At 36.9% G+C, this 23,142-nt stretch overlaps 1 protein-coding gene across 5 annotated transcripts in view; it reads right to left on the reverse strand.

Moving 5' to 3' along the window:
• Positions 1–23,142, reverse strand: part of LOC124366479 (neo-calmodulin-like) — a 479,044-nt gene that overhangs the window by 34,857 nt on the left and 421,045 nt on the right. The window contains exon 1 of one of the 5 annotated variants that reach the window (XM_046823066.1): positions 17,762–18,045. The exons of the other annotated variants lie outside the window; for them this stretch is intronic. Coding sequence (XP_046679022.1) covers positions 17,762–17,854 — 93 coding nt within the window. The 5' untranslated portion in view covers positions 17,855–18,045. Of the gene's footprint in view, positions 1–17,761; positions 18,046–23,142 lie in introns of those variants that run through there. 5 annotated transcript variants of the gene reach the window in all.

The raw sequence follows: 23,142 nt of genomic DNA on the forward strand, positions 1-23,142 counted from the left end.
CTCAGCCAGCTGCAACGACTACAGTTAGAATTTGCAGCCGACAGAGATAATAACTGGTAACAAAGAGTACACAAGTCCGATCGCACAGAGGAATCAATTCTCCTCAGCCAGCTGCAACGAATACAGTTAGAATTTACAGCCAACAGAGACAATAACTGGTAACAAAGAGTAAACAAGTCCCATTGCACAGAGGAATCAATTCTCCTCAGCCAGCTGCAACGACTACAGTTAGAATTTGCAGCCGACAGAGACAATAACTGGTAACAAAGAGTAAACAAGTCCCATTGCACAGAGGAATCAATTCTCCTCAGCCAGCTGCAACGACTACAGTTAGAATTTGCAGCCGACAGAGACAATAACTGGTAACAAAGAGTAAACAAGTCCCATCGCACAGAGGAATCAATTCTCCTCAGCCAGCTGCAACGACTACAGTTAGAATTTGCAGCCGACAGAGATAATAACTGGTAACAAAGAGTAAACAAGTCCGATCGCACAGAGGAATCAATTCTCCTCAGCCAGCTGCAACGACTACAGTTAGAATTTACAGCCAACAGAGACAATAACTGGTAACAAAGAGTAAACAAGTCCCATTGCACAGAGGAATCAATTCTCCTCAGCCAGCTGCAACGACTACAGTTAGAATTTGCAGCCGACAGAGACAATAACTGGTAACAAAGAGTAAACAAGTCCCATTGCACAGAGGAATCAATCTCCTCAGCCAGCTGCAACGACTACAGTTAGAATTTGCAGCCGACAGAGACAATAACTGGTAACAAAGAGTAAACAAGTCCCATTGCACAGAGGAATCAATTCTCCTCAGCCAGCTGCAACGACTTACAGTTAGAATTTGCAGCCGACAGAGACAATAACTGGTAACAAAGAGTAAACAAAGTCCCATCGCACAGAGGAATCAATCAATTCTCCTCAGCCAGCTGCAAACGACTAACAGTTAGAATTTGCAGCCGACAGAGATAATAACTGGTAACAAAGAGTAAACAAGTCCGATCGCACAGAGGAATCAATTCTCCTCAGCCAGCTGCAAACGACTACAGTTAGAATTTTCAGCCGACAGAGACAATAACTGGTAACAAATAGTAAACAAGTCCCATTGCACAGAGGAATCAATTCTCCTCAGCCAGCTGCAACGACTACAGTTAGAATTTGCAGCCGACAGAGACAATAACTGGTAACAAAGAGTAAACAAGTCCCATCGCACAGAGGAATCAATTCTCCTCAGCCAGCTGCAACGACTACAGTTAGAATTTGCAGCCGACAGAGACAATAACTGGTAACAAAGAGTAAACAAGTCCCATCGCACAGAGGAATCAATTCTCCTCAGCCAGCTGCAACGACTACAGTTAGAATTTGCAGCCGACAGAGACAATAACTGGTAACAAAGAGTAAACAAGTCCCGATCGCACAGAGGAATCAATTCTCCTCAGCCAGCTGCAACGAATACAGGTAGAATTTTACAGCCGACAGAGACAATAACTGGTAACAAAGAGTAAACAAGTCCCATCGCACAGAGGAATCAATTCTCCTCAGCCAGCTGCAACGACTACAGTTAGAATTTGCAGCCGACAGAGACAATAACTGGTAACAAAGAGTAAACAAGTCCCATCGCACAGAGGAATCAATTCTCCTCAGCCAGCTGCAACAACTACAGTTAGAATTTTGCAGCCGACAGAGACAATAACTGGTAACAAAGAGTAAACAAGTCCCATTGCACAGAGAATCAATTCTCCTCAGCCAGCTGCAACGACTACAGTTAGAATTTGCAGCCGACAGATGACAATAACTGGTAACAAAGAGTAAACAAGTCCCATTGCACAGAGGAATCAATTCTCCTCAGCCAGCTGCAACGACTACAGTTCGAATTTGCAGCCGACAGAGACAATAACTTGTAACAAGAGTAAACAAGTCCCATCGCACAGAGGGATCAATTCTCCTCAGCCAGCTGCAACGACTACAGTTAGAATTTGCAGCCGACAGAGACAATAACTTGTAACAAAGAGTAAACAAGTCCCATCGCACAGAGGAATCAATTCTCCTCAGCCAGCTGCAACGACTACAGTTAGAATTTGCAGCCGACACACAGATAATAACTGGTAACAAAGAGTAAACAAGTCCGATCGCACAGAGGAATCAATTCTCCTCAGCCAGCTGCGACGAATACAGGTAGAATTTGCAGCCGACAGAGACAATAACTGGTAACAAAGAGTAAACAAGTCCCATTGCACAGAGGAATCAATTCTCCTCAGCCAGCTGCAACGACTACAGTTAGAAATTTGCAGCCGACAGAGACAATAACTGGTAACAAAGAGTATAAACAAGTCCGATCGCACAGAGGAATCAATTCTCCTCAGCCAGCTTCAACGACTACAGGTAGAATATACAGCCGACAGAGACAATAACTGGTAACAAAGAGTAAACAAGTCCCATCGCACAGAGGAATCAATTCTCCTCACAGCTGCAACGACTACAGTTAGAATTTGCAGCCGACAGAGACAATAACTGGTAACAAAGAGTAAACAAGTCCCATTGCACAGAGGAATCAATTCTCCTCAGCCAGCATGCAACGACTACAGTTAGAATTTGCAGCCGACAGAGACAATAACTGGTAACAAAGAGTAAAACACAAGTCCCATTGCACAAGGAATCAATTCTCCTCAGCCAGCTGCAACGACTACAGTTAGAATTTGCAGCCGACAGAGACAATAACTGGTAACAAAGAGTAAACAAGTCCCATTGCACAGAGGAATCAATTCTCCTCAGCCAGCTGCAACGACTACAGTTAGAATTTGCAGCCGACAGAGACAATAACTGGTAACAAAGAGTAAAAAAGTCCCATTGCACAGAGGAATCAATTCTCCTCAGCCAGCTGCAACGACTACAGTTAGAATTTGCAGCTGACAGAGATAATAACTGGTAACCAAAGAGTAAACAAGTCCGATCGCACAGAGGAATCAATTCTCCTCAGCCAGCTGCAACGACTACAGTTAGAAATTTGCAGCCGACAGAGACAATAACTGGTAACAAAGAGTAAACAAGTCCCATCGCAACAGAGGAATCAATTCTCCTCAGCCAGCTGCAACGACTACATGTAGAATTTACAGCCAACTGAGACAATAACTGGTAACAAAGAGTAAACAAGTCCCATCGCACAGAGGAATCAATTCTCTTCAGCCAGCTGCAACGACTACAGTTAGAATTTGCAGCCGACAGAGACAATAACTGGTAACAAAGAGAAAACAAGTCCGATCGCAACAGAGGAATCAATTCTCCTCAGCCAGCTTCAACGACTACAGGTAGAATATACAGCCAACAGAGACAATAACTGGTAACAAAGAGTAAACAATCCCATCGTACAGAGGAATCAATTCTCTTCAGCCAGCTGCAACGACTACAGTTAGAATTTGCAGCCGACAGAGAGAATAACTTGTAACAAAGAGTAAACAAGTCCCATCGCACAGAGGAATCAATTCTCCTCAGCCAGCTGCAACGACTACAATGTAGAATTTACAGCCAACTGAGACAATAACTGGTAACAAAGAAGAGTAAACAAGTCCCATTGCACAGAGGAATCAATTCTCCTCAGCCAGCTGCAACGACTACAGTTAGAATTTGCAGCCGACAGAGACAATAACTGGTAACAAAGAGTAAACAAGTCCCATTGCACAGAGGAATCAATTCTCCTCAGCCAGCTGCAACGACTACAGTTAGAATTTGCAGCCGACAGAGACAATAACTGGTAACAAAGAGTAAACAAGTCCCATCGCACAGAGGAATCAATTCTCCTCAGCCAGCTGCAACGACTACAGTTAGAATTTGCAAGCCGACAGAGATAATAACTGGTAACAAAGAGTAAACAAGTCCGATCGCACAGAGGAATCAATTTCTCTCAGCCAGCTGCAAACGACTACAGTTAGAATTTTCAGCCGACAGAGACAATAACTGGTAACAAATAGTAAACAAGTCCCATTGCACAGAGGAATCAATTCTCCTCAGCCAGCTGCAACGACTACAGTTAGAATTTGCAGCCGACAGAGACAATAACTGGTAACAAAGAGTAAACAAGTCCCATCGCACAGAGGAATCAATTCTCCTCAGCCAGCTGCAACGACTACAGTTAGAATTTGCAGCCGACAGAGACAATAACTGGTAACAAAGAGTAAACAAGTCCGATCGCACAGAGGAATCAATTCTCCTCAAGCCAGCTGCAACGACTACAGTTAGAATTTGCAGCGACAGAGACAATAACTGGTAACAAAGAGTAAACAAGTCCGATCGCACAGAGGAATCAATTCTCCTCAGCCAGCTGCAACGAATACAGGTAGAATTTACAGCCGACAGAGACAATAACTGGTAACAAAGAGTAAACAAGTCCCATCGCACAGAGGAATCAATTCTCCTCAGCCAGCTGCAACGACTACAGTTAGAATTTGCAGCCGACAGAGACAATAACTGGTAACAAAGAGTTAAACAAGTCCCATCGCACAGAGGAATCAATTCTCCTCAGCCAGCTGCAACAACTACAGTTAGAATTTGCAGCCGACAGAGACAATAACTGGTAACAAAGAGTAAACAAGTCCCATTGCACAGAGGAATCAATTCTCCTCTCAGCCAGCTGCAACGACTACAGTTAGAATTTGCAGCCGACAGAGACTAAACTGGTAACAAAGAGTAAACAAGTCCCATTGCACAGAGGAATCAATTCTCCTCAGCCAGCTGCAACGACTACAGTTCGAATTTGCAGCCGACAGAGACAATAACTTTGTAACAAAGAGTAAACAAGTCCCATCGCACAGAGGAATCAATTCTCCTCAGCCAGCTGCAACGACTACAGTTAGAATTTGCAGCCGACAGAGACAATAACTTGTAACAAAGAGTAAACAAGTCCCATCGCACAGAGGAATCAATTCTCCTCAGCCAGCTGCAACGACTACAGTTAGAATTTGCAGCCGACACAGATAATAACTGGTAACAAAGAGTAAACAAGTCCGATCGCACAGAGGAATCAATTCTCCTCAGCCAGCTGCGACGAATACAGGTAGAATTTGCAGCCGACAGAGACAATAACTGGTAACAAAGAGTAAACAAGTCCCATTGCACAGAGGAATCAATTCTCCTCAGCCAGCTGCAACGACTACAGTTAGAATTTGCAGCCGACAGAGACAATAACTGGTAACAAAGAGTAAAACAAGTCCGATCGCACAGAGGAATCAATTCTCCTCAGCCAGCTTCAACGACTACAGGTAGAATATACAGCCGACAGAGACAATAACTGGTAACAAAGAGTAAACAAGTCCCATCGCACAGAGGAATCAATTCTCCTCAGCCAGCTGCAACGACTACAGTTAGAATTTGCAGCCGACAGAGACAATAACTGGTAACAAAGAGTAAACAAGTCCGATCGCACAGAGGAATCAATTCTCCTCAGCCAGCTTCAACGACTACAGGTAGAATATACAGCCGACAGAGACAATAACTGGTAACAAAGAGTAAACAAGTCCCATCGCACAGAGGAATCAATTCTCCTCAGCCAGCTGCAACGACTACAGTTAGAATTTGCAGCCGACAGAGACAATAACTGGTAACAAAGAGTAAACAAGTCCCATTGCACAGAGGGAATCAATTCTCCTCAGCCAGCTGCAACGACTACAGTTAGAATTTGCAGCCGACAGAGACAATAACTGGTAACAAAGAGTAAACAAGTCCCATTGCACAGAGGAATCAATTCTCCTCAGCCAGCTGCAACGACTACAGTTTAGAATTTGCAGCCGACAGAGACAATAACTGGTAACAAAGAGTAAACAAGTCCCATTGCACAGAGGAATCAATTCTCCTCAGCCAGCTGCAACGACTACAGTTAGAATTTGCAGCCGACAGAGACAATAACTGGTAACAAAGAGTAAAAAAGTCCCATTGCACAGAGGACATCAATTCTCCTCAGCCAGCTGCAACGACTACAGTTAGAATTTGCAGCTGACAGAGATAATAACTGGTAACAAAGAGTAAACAAGTCCGATCGCACAGAGGAATCAATTCTCCTCACCAGCTGCAACGACTACAGTTAGAATTTGCAGCCGACAGAGACAATTAACTGGTAACAAAGAGTAAACAAGTCCCATCGCACAGAGGAAATCAATTCTCCTCAGCCAGCTGCAACGACTACATGTAGAATTTACAGCCAACTGAGACAATAACTGGTAACAAAGAGTAAACAAGTCCCATCGCACAGAGGAATCAATTCTCTTCAGCCAGCTGCAACGACTACAGTTAGAATTTGCAGCCGACAGAGACAATAACTGGTAACAAAGAGAAAACAAGTCCGATCGCACAGAGGAATCAATTCTCCTCAGCCAGCTTCAACGACTACAGGTAGAATATACAGCCAACAGAGACAATAACTGGTAACAAAGAGTAAACAAATCCCATCGTACAGAGGAATCAATTCTCTTCAGCCAGCTGCAACGACTACAGTTAGAATTTGCAGCTGACAGAGAGAATAACTTGTAACAATGAGTAAACAAGTCCCATCGCACAGAGGAATCAATTCTCCTCAGCCAGCTGCAACGACTACATGTAGAATTTTACAGCCAACTGAGACAATAACTGGTAACAAAGAGTAAACAAGTCCCATCGCACAGAGGAATCAATTCTCTTTCAGCCAGCTGCAACGACTACAGTTAGAATTTGCAGCCGACAGAGTCAATAACTGGTAACAAAGAGTAAACAAGTCCGATCGCACAGAGGAATCAATTCTCCTCAGCCAGCTTCAACGACTACAGGTAGAATATACAGCCAACAGAGACAATAACTGGTAACAAAGAGTAAACAAATCCCATCGTACAGAGGATTCAATTCTCTTGTTAACAAAGAGTAAACAAGTCCGATCGCACAGAGGAATCAATTCTCCTCAGCCAGCTTCAACGACTTCAGGTAGAATATACAGCCAACAGAGACAATAACTGGTAACAAAGAGTAAACAAATCCCATCGTACAGAGGAATCAATTCTCTTCAGCCAGCTGCAACGACTACATGTAGAATTTGCATCCGACAGAGACAATAACTGGTAACAAAGAGTAAACAAGTCCTATCGCATAGAGGAATCAATTCTCCTCAGCCAGCTGCAACGACTACAGTTTAGAATTTGCAGCCGACAGAGATAATAACTGGTAACAAAGAGTAAACAAGTCCGATCGCACAGAGGAATCAATTCTCCTCAGCCAGCTGCAACGAATACAGGTAGAATTTACAGCCGACAGAGACAATAACTGGTAACAAAGAGTAAACAAGTCCCATTGCACAGAGGAATCAATTCTCCTCAGCCAGCTGCAAACGACTACAGTTAGAATTTGCAGCCGACAGAGACAATAACTGGTAACAAAGAGTAAAAAAAGTCCCATTGCACAGAGGAATCAATTCTCCTCAGCCAGCTGCAACGACTACAGTTAGAATTTGCAGCTGACAGAGATAATAACTGGTAACAAAGAGTAAACAAGTCCGATCGCACAGAGGAATCAATTCTCCTCAGCCAGCTGCAAACGACTACAGTTAGAATTTGCAGCCGACAGAGACAATAAACTGGTAACAAAGAGTAAACAAGTCCTATCGCATAGAGGAATCAATTCTCCTCAGCCAGCTGCAACGACTACATGTAGAATTTACAGCCAACTGAGACAATAACTGGTAACAAAGAGTAAACAAGTCCCATCGCACAGAGGAATCAATTCTCTTCAGGCAGCTGCAACGACTACAGTTAGAATTTGCAGCCGACAGAGACAATAACTGGTAACAAAGAGAAAACAAGTCCGATCGCACAGAGGAATCAATTCCTCCTCAGCCAGCTTTAAAACGACTACAGGTAGAAATATACAGCCAACAGAGACAATAACTGTTAACAAAGAGTAAACAAATCCCATCGTACAGAGGAATCAATTCTCTTTCAGCCAGCTGCAACGACTACAGTTAGAATTTGCAGCCGACAGAGAGAATAACTTGTAACAAAGAGTAAACAAGTCCCATCGCACAGAGGAATCAATTCTCCTCAGCCAGCTGCAACGACTACATGTAGAATTTACAGCCAACTGAGACAATAACTGGTAACATAGAGTAAACAAGTCCCATCGCAACAGAGGAATCAATTCTCTTCAGCCAGCTGCAAACGACTACAGTTAGAATTTGCAGCCGACAGAGACAATAACTGGTAACAAAGAGTAAACAAGTCCGATCGCACAGAGGAATCAATTCTCCTCAGTCCAGCTTCAACGACTACAGGTAGAATATACAGCCAACAGAGACAATAACTGGTAACAAAGAGTAAACAAATCCCATCGTACAGAGGAATCAATTCTCTTGTTAACAAAGAGTAAACAAGTCCGATCGCACAGAGGAATCAATTCTCCTCAGCCAGCTTCAACGACTACAGGTAGAATATACAGCCAACAGAGACAATAACTGGTAACAAAGAGTAAACAAATCCCATCGTACAGAGGAATCAATTCTCTTCAGCCAGCTGCAACGACTACAGTTAGAATTTGCAGCAGACAGAGACAATAACTGGTACCAAAGAGTAAACAAGTCCCATCGCACAGAGGAATCAATTCTCCTCAGCCAGCTGCAACGACTACTTTGTACGGACTGGTGCACTGCAGTTGCATCGGTTCTAAATTTGCTCCTGGTACAGTTTCAAACTGTCGTTTGTATGGTTGCACTCCCAGAGGAGTAACCACTTAACTACCGAGGACGTTTGAATCATTCTTTTCTATAGCAAATTGCAGATTTTATACATTTGGGCATAACTAGGATCGAACTTTACAGTGCGTCATTAAAATGCTTTTGGGAGAGGCTTTTACGGACGTATAACATATGATAGGGCATTGATTACAGTATTAGAGTACCTGAGTACTGATTATAATTTTTAGTTATTTAGTTCAACAATTTGAACTTTGAAATTTTTTAATGGTTACATCGTACACTTGAAAAATAGAATCCGCTTAAGGTACAAGTAGTGAATTCTTGGCCAGTTTTAACAGAGTTTAATTAAATATACAATGTCTATACTGTATAATATATTATAGTAAGTATATAATGAAAACATCTTTTTATCCATACAGTTTTGGTTTGGAACATTAATTAATTTTAAGAGGCTGCTGTAGCGGCATTGTTATTCTAATTTCTAACGCTCTTACTTTTAGCCGTAAAATGATAAAACATACTTTATTCGATTATTTTTTATGGTTATCTAAAGGAAACTTTAAAATTTGGTTGTAATTTCTTTAATAATTCAAAATATATGCTTTTAATAGATAGAAAAGTAAAAAGCGTATGGATGCATATTATTTATATCTTTACAAGAGACATCTCCTATAATCATCATTTTATATGTGGAAAAGGAAATAGAATGCGATTCTTTGAGTATTTTTGTGAAGAATCCTCCGACCAACAGTTATGTTAACTAACTCTTGTAACATACTCGTATGTGTATATAGTGAATATATAACAGGTGTACATGAGTAATCTGTATTATGAACATATTATATGTATAAATTATTGTGACGGTCAAATATCTTGAGGTTTTGGGACCTCTTGTATCAAGCAGTGGTTTCTACAAGTGTCAACATGCGGGTGTGCGCGCGCATCACATTGTTTCTCAGAAGCTGCCGCTGCCGTGACAATACTCGGTATACAATTTTTTCCCCAGAAAGCGTCATATTTGGTTATCAAAGTATAATCAATATTGGAATAACAATTTTGATTACAATTTTATTAATATAATTATGACACAATTGTAATTTAAGAAATGAATGACACAAACAAGTTTTTGTCAATAAAAATGCCATAATACAAAGTTTAAAAAATGCTCTGAAAACTGATGAAATAGACTCAAATTAGTTTATCACCTGCTACAGTTACAGATATTTCAAGCTTACAATTATAAGTGTTGTGAGGTAACAAATTATTTGTTAATACAAAAGTTTTCAATTAATTAAAAATACTATTGAATGATTATTATAAACATAAAAACTGCGTAGAAATTATGTACTTAATTAATTTAAGAACAAATGCTAATGCAATCTGTTTGGAAGATAAATGACATGTCAAACCAAGCGTTGGTTTACATAATGTTGAAGTCTGACTACTATATCTACTTTGGAAAGAGGGTAGACTGATGCAATATATGATTATGTAATTTTACAGTTATGCCTCATAAGAAGTAAAACATTAGATTAGAAGTTAAGTAATGTCTAAAGACATTACTGAGAACAGAAGAGCATGTCATTTGATATCATGTTAATCTATCATTTTTCGTATATCGTATGCTGTTCACAGCATAAATATATACGTCCTGGAATATAACAAATATATTTGTTACCTTCAGAAAAAAGACCCAATTTGTCCAAATAAAAATTGTATTCATTTAAATTAATTAGCTCCTGAACGAGGCAAGTAATGACTTGGCGATTCGAAGCAATGCTATGAAGCCGTACATTAGAAACCATATTGCCTTTAATAGTTAGCTGTACTTAATAACCTATACTCTCCATATGTTGATAACATAGTTACTACAGCCAAGAATGTTAAATACTGTTTCGATCTGGGGAACCAGCAGAGGCTTAAAAGCTTGTCAAGATGAACTATTACACAATTACACACAATTGGCCTCTCCCGTAGTAGCTCTGCTGCAAGTATTACTCTTCTACTGAAACATTGAGGGAGAGTTCTCGTTCTAAATTACACACAATTGGCCTCTCCCGTAGTAGCTCTGCTGCAAGTATTACTCTTCTACTGAAACATTGAGGGAGAGTTCTCGTTCTAAATTACACACAGTTACACACAATTGGCCTCTCCCGTAGTAGCTCTGCTGCAAGTATTACTCTTCTACTGAAACATTGAGGGAGAGTTCTCGTTCTAAATTACACACAATTGGCCTCTCCCGTAGTAGCTCTGCTGCAAGTATTACTCTTCTACTGAAACATTGAGGGAGAGTTCTCGTTCTAAATTACACACAATTGGCCTCTCCCGTAGTAGCTCTGCTGCAAGTATTACTCTTCTACTGAAACATTGAGGGAGAGTTCTCGTTCTAAATTACACACAATTGGCCTCTCCCGTAGTAGCTCTGCTGCAAGTATTACTCTTCTACTGAAACATTGAGGGAGAGTTCTCGTTCTAAATTACACACAATTGGCCTCTCCCGTAGTAGCTCTGCTGCAAGTATTACTCTTCTACTGAAACATTGAGGGAGAGTTCTCGTTCTAAATTACACACAATTGGCCTCTCCCGTAGTAGCTCTGCTGCAAGTATTACTCTTCTACTGAAACATTGAGGGAGAGTTCTCGTTCTAAATTACACACAATTGGCCTCTCCCGTAGTAGCTCTGCTGCAAGTATTACTCTTCTACTGAAACATTGAGGGAGAGTTCTCGTTCTAAATTACACACAATTGGCCTCTCCCGTAGTAGCTCTGCTGCAAGTATTACTCTTCTACTGAAACATTGAGGGAGAGTTCTCGTTCTAAATTACACACAATTGGCCTCTCCCGTAGTAGCTCTGCTGCAAGTATTACTCTTCTACTGAAACATTGAGGGAGAGTTCTCGTTCTAAATTACACACAATTGGCCTCTCCCGTAGTAGCTCTGCTGCAAGTATTACTCTTCTACTGAAACATTGAGGGAGAGTTCTCGTTCTAAATTACACACAATTGGCCTCTCCCGTAGTAGCTCTGCTGCAAGTATTACTCTTCTACTGAAACATTGAGGGAGAGTTCTCGTTCTAAATTACACACAATTTGCCTCTCCCGTAGTAGCTCTGCTGCAAGTATTACTCTTCTACTGAAACATTGAGGGAGAGTTCTCGTTCTAAATTGTATCGTTTAAGTTTTTATTTTCATTTATGAGAATTTTCCCATTACATTTTTAATGCAGCTTACTTATTACTGTTATTGCTATTAATGCTCTTATCCACATTTCAGAACCTTCTTTATTGATAGGTATTGTAAATAACACATGTAAGTATCATTCTCCATGTAATATGAGGTGACAGTGGGAGTATCGTCTAGTGCTGTAGAAAGTAGGAGTAAGCCACCTCACGGTGTGAAAGGCTTCGCCGATTGTGTTCAGTACTTTTACAAAATATATTTATATTGTTTCACAGTTTCAAGCTTCAGTCTCAAGTTAACGCGGAGTCTCAATGCGCCAACGACAGCTAACTAGCTTTCCCTCTAAAGTGACAACCTTTTTCTACACTCTACGCTCATATCATAATAGATTTAAAATACATGTTTTAGATGTAGGCTCACTCTTTTCTTATAAAAACTCATTTTCTCTGGCTTAGAAATGTAAAAAAATTACCTAGTAAATTAAAAATAACAAGGTTGTATAAAAAATGTTTAATAGAAACATTTGGTTGCAACAGAAATGTTTAATTGAAACATTTTATATACTGTGGAACTACTGCGTTTGGTATTGTACAGTGAGTATTCCTCCTCCCCTCCCCTCACAAAACCTCTTTCGCATTTTACTAGAAGGCACCCAACTTTGGCCCAACCTTCTGTGGATCGCAAACTACTACGTAAGTAAGTGTCAAATTGAAATGTTTTTTTTAAATAAACGATTTCTTAAAGTATCAGAGCAGAGGCAAACAAGGCTAAAGCATTGCAGGCCATGAGTCGCGTGACAGGCTTTGCTAGAAATACAGCCTATGTAAAAGTAAAGTTTCATTGAACATTTCAATTCTAGAGCTCGATTCGCTCAAAAGAGTTTCCGCATACAGTCGGACAGACAGACGGATGAGAAGTTTTGCCAGTCCCCTGAGTAAATGGGCTTCACTTACGCTCAGCAAAAATCAATATATTACGTGCATTAACTGAGGAGTATTTATTATAATAAAGGCCATATTAAATAAAGTTCTGCCTTAAGTTCTTAGCTAAAAGCTGTTTAACAACGTCTAAATATTAATTCGAGAGGCAGATTTTTCCAATAGTACTCGACGATGGATCGAGCCTCACCCAGTTAGTTGAATGTACCCAGACTTGGTGCAGTGCAGGGTTTTGTGCTGAATACACTCGTCGTAATCACGAACAAACCGAATAGACAAGTCGGGCTGAGTTTTGTTTGAGTGTTGTTAGGAAAATATTGGAGGGAGTATTGAATATTGGTGCGGGTTCTGATTATTATTCGTTTGCAGTTTTAACCAGTACTTAAAGTTAATGTAATACTGTCGTACTAATATCATAACATATACTCGTATATACAGGGTGTTAAAAAGGTCCCGCACGGCCTTGATAATTTCCAAACAAATACACAGCCAAAGCATTAAAGCTTTGCCCATCATTACTGCACCTAAAAATATACTTTTTGAAGTAAATACCATTTTTTCATGTCAGGAGGATAGTCCGCAAGGAGCAGAGGGAAATCTTAAATGAGGGCCTAGGTCCTACATCAAATTAAAGGTCTTTATTATTAGTTTATAATGCCGGAATTCCGATCACAAAGGGTTTACTCTTTAAAAATATTTTGCTGGTTTAAAGTTTGAGACATTTATAATATAGGTCCTGCTTTGCTCTAGATGGTTTAATATTCTGGACTTGACTCAAGTTGTGAAAGTTAAACTTAGTGAATGAATACTGTACTTAAGAAATTGTGTTTAAGGTAATTAGTGACTCTTCACATCCAATGGAGGATGGTCTAAAAAGTTTAGCAAAACATTAACGTAAGCATAGTTCAAGATGTGCATAGTTTTAAAGTGTAATGTGAGATGTACATTAAGTAAATTCCGAAGCTCGACTTAAAAATAAGAGCTTTCTATTATAATAAAGGATAAGATTTTCTATTTCTCATTCATATCAACTAAAACAACGTCCGTATAAATAAACTAAAAAGCGTTGAGCCTTTTAAACCATACAAGAAAAGTGATAGAGTAATCAGCCAAGTAGAATTATACGAATTCTGTCAATAACATTCAAATTTATTTTATATTAGTTGTACATTGTACGAAGTTTGCTGTAGAATGGTATTGGTACTGCAATACCCAACCCCTGTAATGGTAGGCTGCGTAGACGCTCTACTCAAATTAAAATCTAAATTTTAAGTTTCCAAAATACGTACTAGCGTAAAGCAGTATTGACACACTAGATTGCTTATAACAATATAAACTTAGTTTTTCTACATTTTTAGTATTTCTAAAGCTTAAATCGAAAGCAATAATGTTCTCTTTCTCAAGCCGGTAACCTTTATACTACGCTTTTTTGCGTTTCTCTGTTTTTGTTTGTCGAACTGCTACGCTCAATATAGTATTCAACTGTTGAATATTTAACCTTAAGTTTAATATTTATACACCTTTTATACTCTAAGAATCGATACTGCCTCATTAGGCACTAAATATAATTGTAATAGAAATTTAGATGAAAAAACAAGAACAATTTATATTTTATTCTTGGTAGAATGGTGTGGCAGTGACTCCGAGCCTCTCTCAATACGCTAGGTACGAGTGCTATCGGACATTCCGTTATCATCTGTTACGGTTCGTGCCACACGACAGCCATACCGCCATGCCAATGACCGTTGCCGCAACACCTCCGCAAGATTGCAACAGGCTTTACGACCACTGTTAGAACATTCTGCACTAGTAAATTAATGTCTGCATCAGAATATTGTAAGAGAGAATTAGGAATGAGGACAGGTCGAATTTATATTTTCAAATATAAATATTATCCATTCCAATACAAAATGTTTCATGACAATATCTGAGTATGCCATGAAAATGATACCCTGTGTTTTCGTTCAAAGCATATTTCATCTTGATACTTTATCCTCTTTCCTTTTGTAATTAAATTAGGTTCAATTTTAAGCAACAATTCACAGAAATCTAAATACTATTACAAATATATATACTTTCATACACAAATAAGATGTTCTCTTGGTAATGAATACATTTGGCAGACAAAAAAGATCAATGCATCCACGGATTAAAGAACACAAAGAAATACAAGAAAATGAAGTATGGAATCTGAATGGAAATGATCAAAGGAATGTGCATTAAGATAATGATATGATCCCTAAACTCAGGGCACACCCCACTGGCCTGGAATATTAAAACAGCAAATATTATTTCTTAAGAGCATATAAAACAATGCTACAACAGTGTTCCCTTTAGAAACAGTTTCATCTTCCGATGCAGCTTGAATACATGGCCATTCAAACTCAGAGCTATATTCCTACGACCATGCATTTTCCTCTGGAATATTTTATATGTCAAAAAAGGTTTCTACTCAATGTCCCAGTTATATGACGTAAAAATGCCTGTGTACTCGAGCGTTTTGGCTATAATAATACATTAAGGAATAAATATACCAAATATTATACGCTGTAGCGTAATTTTATTTCAAATTATATCATAAAACTTTTCTTAACCTTATAAACTTTAGTTATGTGTTTTAAAGATAGAAAATACAGTTATACATTTTTCTTGATTGTTATATATGAATGTGTAAATGAAAAGTTTTGTTTAGTACGTTAAAAAGAGAAGCCTCTCGAAAGGCAAGAGCAAATACCTTCCGGCTGTATTTACTATGGAAGAAGTAACGCGAGAAAGGGCATTCATAATAAATAGCGTAAGTGCTCTACAAGTCGTTAGGTTTAATGGGGAGCTCTGGAACTTTCACTGACCCTCGAGTTAGTAAAGTAACTTCCCGCGTCACACACCAGTGACTAGCGATGAATGAGGCTCGCGAGCTATCTCTCGTTCATTTTAATACAACGAAGCATTCTTTCTTACAGCTTACTACTACTATATCCTCTAAGGGTTTGACAACCTGTGTATCACAGGGTTAAGTAGGACTTTTTAGTCCTAACTTCGCCTCTATAAACAAAGACATTTTTCATTTCATCCCCACAAATGTTATAATAGCCCAAATTTATTTATAGTTGTACAAAAACCTCTTTCATTCCTCGCTATAATTTAAATATCTTGGCCTTCAAAATTTACATAGGCCTATAAAGAGAACAAATTTTAACTTGAAAACTTTATTCCGATCATTAACTGCGCCCTGCCTTAATTCATTTGCTATTTTTATTACGTATATTGCGCACAATCTATGAGTTAGGCTGGTGCTTTTCGACTGTATATAAACCAGCCGACAGGCCCTTCCTAAAATTGTGTTTTGTCTGTCCATTTGTGCAATAACTCTTGCTAGAAAGTCCTAGAAACTTGAGACAGGGTACATAGGTTTGTCTAGGTCCAAATAAGAACAACTCCATTGGTTTTGGTGTCGGGCTCCATTAAAGGCGATCGGGCAAGCCGTCTGTCTATCTGTTTGTCTGTTTAATAACTCTAAAGTAAAACAAAGATGTCTTATCTTACTAGGCGAAGTTAGGGCTAAAAATTCCTTTCTAAAACATAACCTGGGGACCAACGGCTTAAAGGTGACTTCCGAACCACCACCAACGGGCAGGCGGGCTGCTTACAAGTATAAGATCGCTCAGCGGTCACCCATTCAAGTAGCAGCCTCGCTCGACGTTGATTAAACTCGCTAAACCGCGCCAGTGTCACACTCTTGATAGAAAGATCCCCACTTGATATTTGGTACATAGATTCCCCTTAATTCAAGGAGGTTTGGTGAAAGGGTTAAAGGGCGTCTATTACGTTTCTCTGTCTGTCCGTCTATACGACAGCTTTTCTGATAATAATAATAAATAAGTTAATAAATCTCTTTATTACTGTAAACAAATCTTTTCATTGCATATCATTTGTAACTTTAATTCTAAGGTAATAAAGCAAACTAATAATATTAAACATACGTTGTGCCATTGGTACTCTGTTGTATTGGTTTATTGTGACAAACCTTTAAGATACTTTCCCTGAAGATAGGGAAAAACAAAATTATTGGTAAATTTAGAAGAAATTTTTGTATTATGAAAAAGTTAATCATGAATGAGAGACGCTGAAAACTACTGAATACGAATATATGAACTAACAAAGACCGTTCGTATAAGATATTTTAATAAAAAATACGTTACTATGGAGAAAAGTAATTTACTTCAATTGTTCAAAGTTGAATTTTACTTTTAATATATCATTTCTATAAGACAGAACTTATTCAAAATCTCTAACTTCAGTTATTAATTAAAATACATGCTGTATATTAGTAGCCTTTCCTCCAGTCACTCTTCCTTGTGCCTAATTATAAAATTTGCATAATTAGTTGAAATTTTATAAAAAAATGTCAAGCTTTTATTTATATTTCTAATGTATTCAGCAATATTACAGGCCTCAAATAGTTGTCAATTTGAGAAAGTCATAAGGGCGGTAGTTAAACAATTTCGGATTTTCCCAAATTATTCGTTGTTGAGCGGAATTTGTTCATTCTTGTTGAAATGTGCAGATAGGTAAAACATGCAAAGAGATACAAAATATAAGAACTTCACTAACGCTCATAAAAGTAATGTTTGCTAATATTTAATGGGAAAATGCAAGTGAATATATACGAAAGGGTAAGAGGTAGTTTTTAAGTAAGGCTGACTAAATTAATTTATGTCCGTTTACAAATTTACGTATGATTACTAAGTGTCGGAAAGATAGTTTATTTAATCAAAAAGTATTTTATATCAATGTATGTATTCATTGGAGATGTGTAAATTAATCAGGTTGATTCTTTTAGTCTGTAAGTTTGAATTACTCATTTAAAGATCATTGATTAGTGGAAACTTGAATTGAAATAAAAAAATTATATGTAACTTGAAGCTATTAAAAACGTACGTACCGATAGTGCCTTTTCTATGTTACTGGTCAACCTTCGTATGCGACGATATTCCTTTTTGTAGTTCACTGTTGACTTAAGATCCCCCATCTTCATAGAACATTAAAACTATGTCACATCGTACAAATATCTTCACTTTTGGACCACTACAAGAAATTATAAAAAGAACTTCCTTCTAATGATTATGTTGCTTTTGAAATAATAAATGTCGAAATAGTTGTTCAAAGAATTAGAGAAGTTGTGTGAAACCGCGAGGAAACACGACAATAAGCGCGCGTCCGCGCCGTGAACAATATCCACATTCCAGAACATCGTCAGTTCTGGTCTGGAGGGGATGGTGGGGGGGGGTCTACACACTCGGTCCATGTCCAAGAATAACATGACTACTTAACATCGGTGTGTATTCTTAGGGCAGAGTTGAACTGTAGATGTCACGTTTCCAACACGAATCTCCTGTTTTTCTGAGAAATCCATTTAACTCTTTAACATGTGGACTTATCGCTAACCCAGTTTTGAGGAATAGAGTCTGTTTCATGCTGAGAGGTTTTATTAGTTACATCACTTAATATTTGAATACTCCCTGTTCTTATACTAATTTGGACATTACAATGTCTAGTTTCACGAACATGTTCACACCTGCAAACACAGCGGGATCGAATAAAAACTTTGTAACTTTTGTAAGATCAGTTCAAAATTTAATTGGTTTAGAACCAAAGTGTAGCATTATTAGACGTGTTTTTGTACATTAGTTAAATAAATTCTGAATTTGATTAAGTGTTATGTGTACATTTGGTATTTATACAAAGTACATTTATAAAGAGTCCTTCGTGAAATTTGGGTTAGTTACTATTACTAAAATAAAACAGTCACTGCAATGCTATGAAGGGTAATTTGTATGGTTTGGTACAGTAAAACTAATGCTCACGTAACTTTAAACAAATAATAACTCAGCAAAAATGTGAGTAATATTAAATCATTACAAACTTAACTTAGTGATACCTAAATATTTTTATGGCACTCACTTTAATGTATTTATGTTATTATCTAACCTATTATACATCATTTTGCTTTAAAGTAGTTTTGAATATTTCGTTTAAGTGGGTACTTCGTATATATTTTTTCTGATCGTTTGGTAATTTATGACAAATTGTGAGGCAGACCTAATACGATCATTTGTCGTAAATAGTAACTCAAAACTAATGTTCCATCTTGTAGGGTAAAACTGAGAAACTCACTTCTTGACAAACAGTTTGAGAAGTGATCTCACAAACAATCAACGCTTGTATCAGTTCATTAAAATTCTCCAAGTTAAAATTGTCAACCGTGATTTAAAACAGGTTGTGGTATTCACTTAAACGATGGATCTCAAGCACAGTTTCTATACTTTGAAAACTCTAAAAGGTTTTATTATACACTGACGGTGTACATGTTCCGAGGACATTGTTTGGAGTGTACAAGAAGGGAGTGTGATGATAGCCCTTTGAAACAAGCGCCCTCGAGGAGCGCCTCCATAACGGGGCTTCATTCATAAACACAGCCTGCGAGGGCTTACAGTCTTGCTGTTTATAGTGTCATTTATCCGTTCTGGACAGAGAAGAGTACGTTGTGACATAATTGAGAATATTAACTAAAGCCCAATTGGTATACTAAAGTAAGTTTTACGAATGAAATGAAAACCGTAATGCTTTGATATACCTTTTAAGGAGAATAAACAAGCACAAGAATGTACGAGAAAGAAAATTACTGAAAGTAGTTCGATAAAAGACGCCCGCCCTAGGCCAGCCAGCTCTATTAAAGTCTATTGTCTTGGTAGATGAAACAATTTTGTTCTTCTTCAACATAAAAAGGTAATTTTTAATCAAATCTAAGACAATGGTGATTTATTGATATAATCTTGTTCAAGGTTAACCTATACGACTTTTCATTTTGTTCAATGTAAATGACATTTACACTAGATAACCAGAAAAAAGTATTTAAATTATGAACTTTTAAAATTGTTGAGTGCGAGAAAGAATAGGTGTAAATAGTAGTTGGATTAAGATAAATATGTAGTTAGATTAATATATTTAAATTAATGTTTTGTAGGATACATATAATATACTAGATAATGTTCTTAGAATTAAGTTTGAAAGTTAATAATCACGAACTAAACAATACGAAGAGATCTCTTATATTTTTGCATGAGGATTGTCTGGATAGCACATTCCAAGAGACCTTATGGAATTTTTGTGGAACTTAAAACAACAAAATATTTACTATTTTAGTTTATATTGTTGTTTATCTTGGTTACTGTTTTTCGGTTTCCTCTCCTTGAAAATAAAAGACATTATTCGCTATGGATTTTCTGGAATTCCTTTAAGTTGTTTACACCAATAGGCATTTAAATGTTGATCATACTGTCTTCAAATTCGAGCTACCATCTCTAACAATGCCATTCTTCACAGACGAATATTCTGTGAAGAAAAGAAGTTCCTTGAAGACTTGAACTCTTACTCTAGTATCCAGACTTACTATAAACAATCCATCCGCTCTTTTATATCTCCATTGATAACAATGCCATTCTTCACAGACGAATATTCTGTGAAGAAAAGAAGTTCCTTGAAGACTTGAACTCTTACTCTAGTATCCAGACTTACTATAAACAATCCATCCGCTCTTTTATATCTCCATTGATAACAATAACATGAAAGCTAAATGTTTAACTTTAAGAAAACATCCTTACAAATATTCAAATGGATATTACTAGCTATAAATATAATATCTCATATTCAGAGCTTTTCTTCCTGTAATACATAAAATTATGAATATATTAATAAAAATTTTGTAAATGTTAAATTTTAAAATGTTTAACAGAAAAACTAGATTTTGGATTTTTGTAGTAAAAACAAGTAGAAAATAATAGTGAAACAAGTGTCATTTGAATTTGGCACAACAACTTTGGCATCTAGTCAATTTTACATTGTCTAGAATGATTGTAGTATGAGTTTCATGTGAAGCAAAACGATAGTCCGATAATATGTCCTAATATGTTTGGCTCTTCCACTGACTTTGGATGCCAAAATTTGTATATGGCTATATTTAATTTCGTTTTAAATACAATTACCTACCCATGACATTTACGGCTGATATTACTACCAATGTACGTAAATAATTGTTTTTCATTATTTATTTATTTTTACTTAGAGTTAAATTTAGTTTTCAAGTCATTTGTTACATTTAGGAACATGATCAAAGTGTTTCTGTTTCAAACAATGTTTAAGACCACCCATAATGCTTGATAATTAAATAGACAAATGTGTTGTGCATATTTTAGTCATATTATATTCAACATATTAATATTGTTAATTACAGTCTGAGATGAATACGTCCAATTATAATTAATTAAATTAGTTTATTTTAAATAATTATTTATATTGATAATAGTTTGAGTATATTGTATTTGTACTATGCAGGTGTAGATAATTAAATAAGTTAGGAAATAGTTATGGCTCCTATATTCAAATTAAAGGCAATGTAAAGATTTTATTTTTACCCCTAACCTTTTCAAAACACAAATTATTTGGGGTTGCTTTAAATAAAAATATGATATTTTAAATTCTGCTGGTGCTTTTAAATTAGAGTTTATTGTCAAACAATGATATAAACTTTTATATGGTTATCATTTTAGTTTTCTATTGGTTCCTCAGTTTATATTCTTACTAAATTTCTTAATGGATAAGATTGAACCATTGAATTATAATATTTTTAGAATTGATAAAAATAAACATTCCGAATTTTATTTAGACTCTAAGTCTTCATTTACTAGGGTACCTCGAAAAGGACCAGATTCAGTAATAATCAACTTTCGCCACAGTTCTAATTTAAAAAAGTTTAACAATGATAATGCGAATAAAAGGCAGTCATAAGGCAAGTTTTAAGAGTACTTATATAACTAATTTGGTTTTATATACAATATTTTTAATTATTATGATTAGATTCTTAAGAAGTACTCAATTTAAGATGTAAAACTACTAAATAATATTGTGTTAAGAAACGATTAACAGTTATTTATAAATGTAATCCACAGAACTAATTATTTATGACCATCGACTTGAGAAGCAAGTTGAAAAGTACTAAGAAGTAATTACTGAGTACTAAATACTAAATGCTAAAAAAATTCAATGTTAAGATTTAAATTATTAATTTCAATAAATTATTTAATAAAATATTATTTATTTATTTGAAATAACGTTTGTTTTTTAATATAAAGAATGAAATTTTGAGCCTCAATGAACATTAAAAATAAAATTACTTTTACTTTTTTAAGTGGGTCGAGATCCGGCGCGGCGGAGCAAGTCCTTTTTATGAATAAATCTTTATTAGGATTATATATAGCATTTATTTAAATACGTTTTATGTACACCAATTCACCATTCTGGAACCACGCGTCCTACACGTGTATCGAAATGCAAAGCCACCGGGTTTGGGAAACAACCCCATTTTTACAGCCATTATTTAAGGGACGGAGAATTTGGCAAAGAATGGCTTGATAGAAGCCAAGAATTGTCAAACGTGGAGGAAATATGTAGTGTAGCGGTTATACGGGTATATGAAGAGGCGTTGCCTATTTAAATGAATTCGTTTGGGGTTAAAGTTTCCAGGAATTTAAAATATTTATGTTTTGAGTGCAAGAATCAAATACCATAAAAAAACCCTGGAATAATATTTTTTTTTTTATTGCTTGTAGATTGATGGGTGAGCTAAAGTTGAATGGACCAGCTTATTTCGGTTAATCAAAATTATTTCAGGCAAGTTGGGCCCCCATTAAAACATCATCATTGGAATTGTAACTCAAGTACAGGAAAGCGTTTGATATTTATTGCCTAGCCTTTTAAGAAAATAAATTTCTAACAAAAACAAGTTTATACTGTACAATAATAGTATAAACAACAGCAAGCCTAACTCTGTTATGTAGAAAAGATTACAAAATAACAAACACTTATTTGCAATGAGTACACCATCGAATAAATTACTTAGTAATTATTTATTGGCCAAAAACCGACTACACAATCTGGCTTCTAGCAGCAGTAACTTTGCCTTTACTCTCACGAAATACATTAATCATGCTGTACTAATTTTTAAACAAATAATAAAAAAAATTTTATCCCAGAAAATTTCTGTTTAAAAGTTTATTTGCGTTTGTGTAAATATTTTAAAGTATTCAACTGTTAGGCTTTATTTAATGTATTGGATGTTTTTAGTTCACCTACTGGCGAGGTTACTTAGTGAAGTGATAGTTTACTTAGTTTATCTTACTTACTCGTATTAATGTAAAGTGTACTTTGGTTCAGTCAAATAAATAAGTGCTGACACTGCAGCGGACCGCTAGGTTACAAGTAATATTT

Source organism: Homalodisca vitripennis, chromosome 7 (assembly GCF_021130785.1).
Source record: "Homalodisca vitripennis isolate AUS2020 chromosome 7, UT_GWSS_2.1, whole genome shotgun sequence".
In the NCBI taxonomy this organism is placed as follows: domain Eukaryota; kingdom Metazoa; phylum Arthropoda; class Insecta; order Hemiptera; family Cicadellidae; genus Homalodisca; species Homalodisca vitripennis.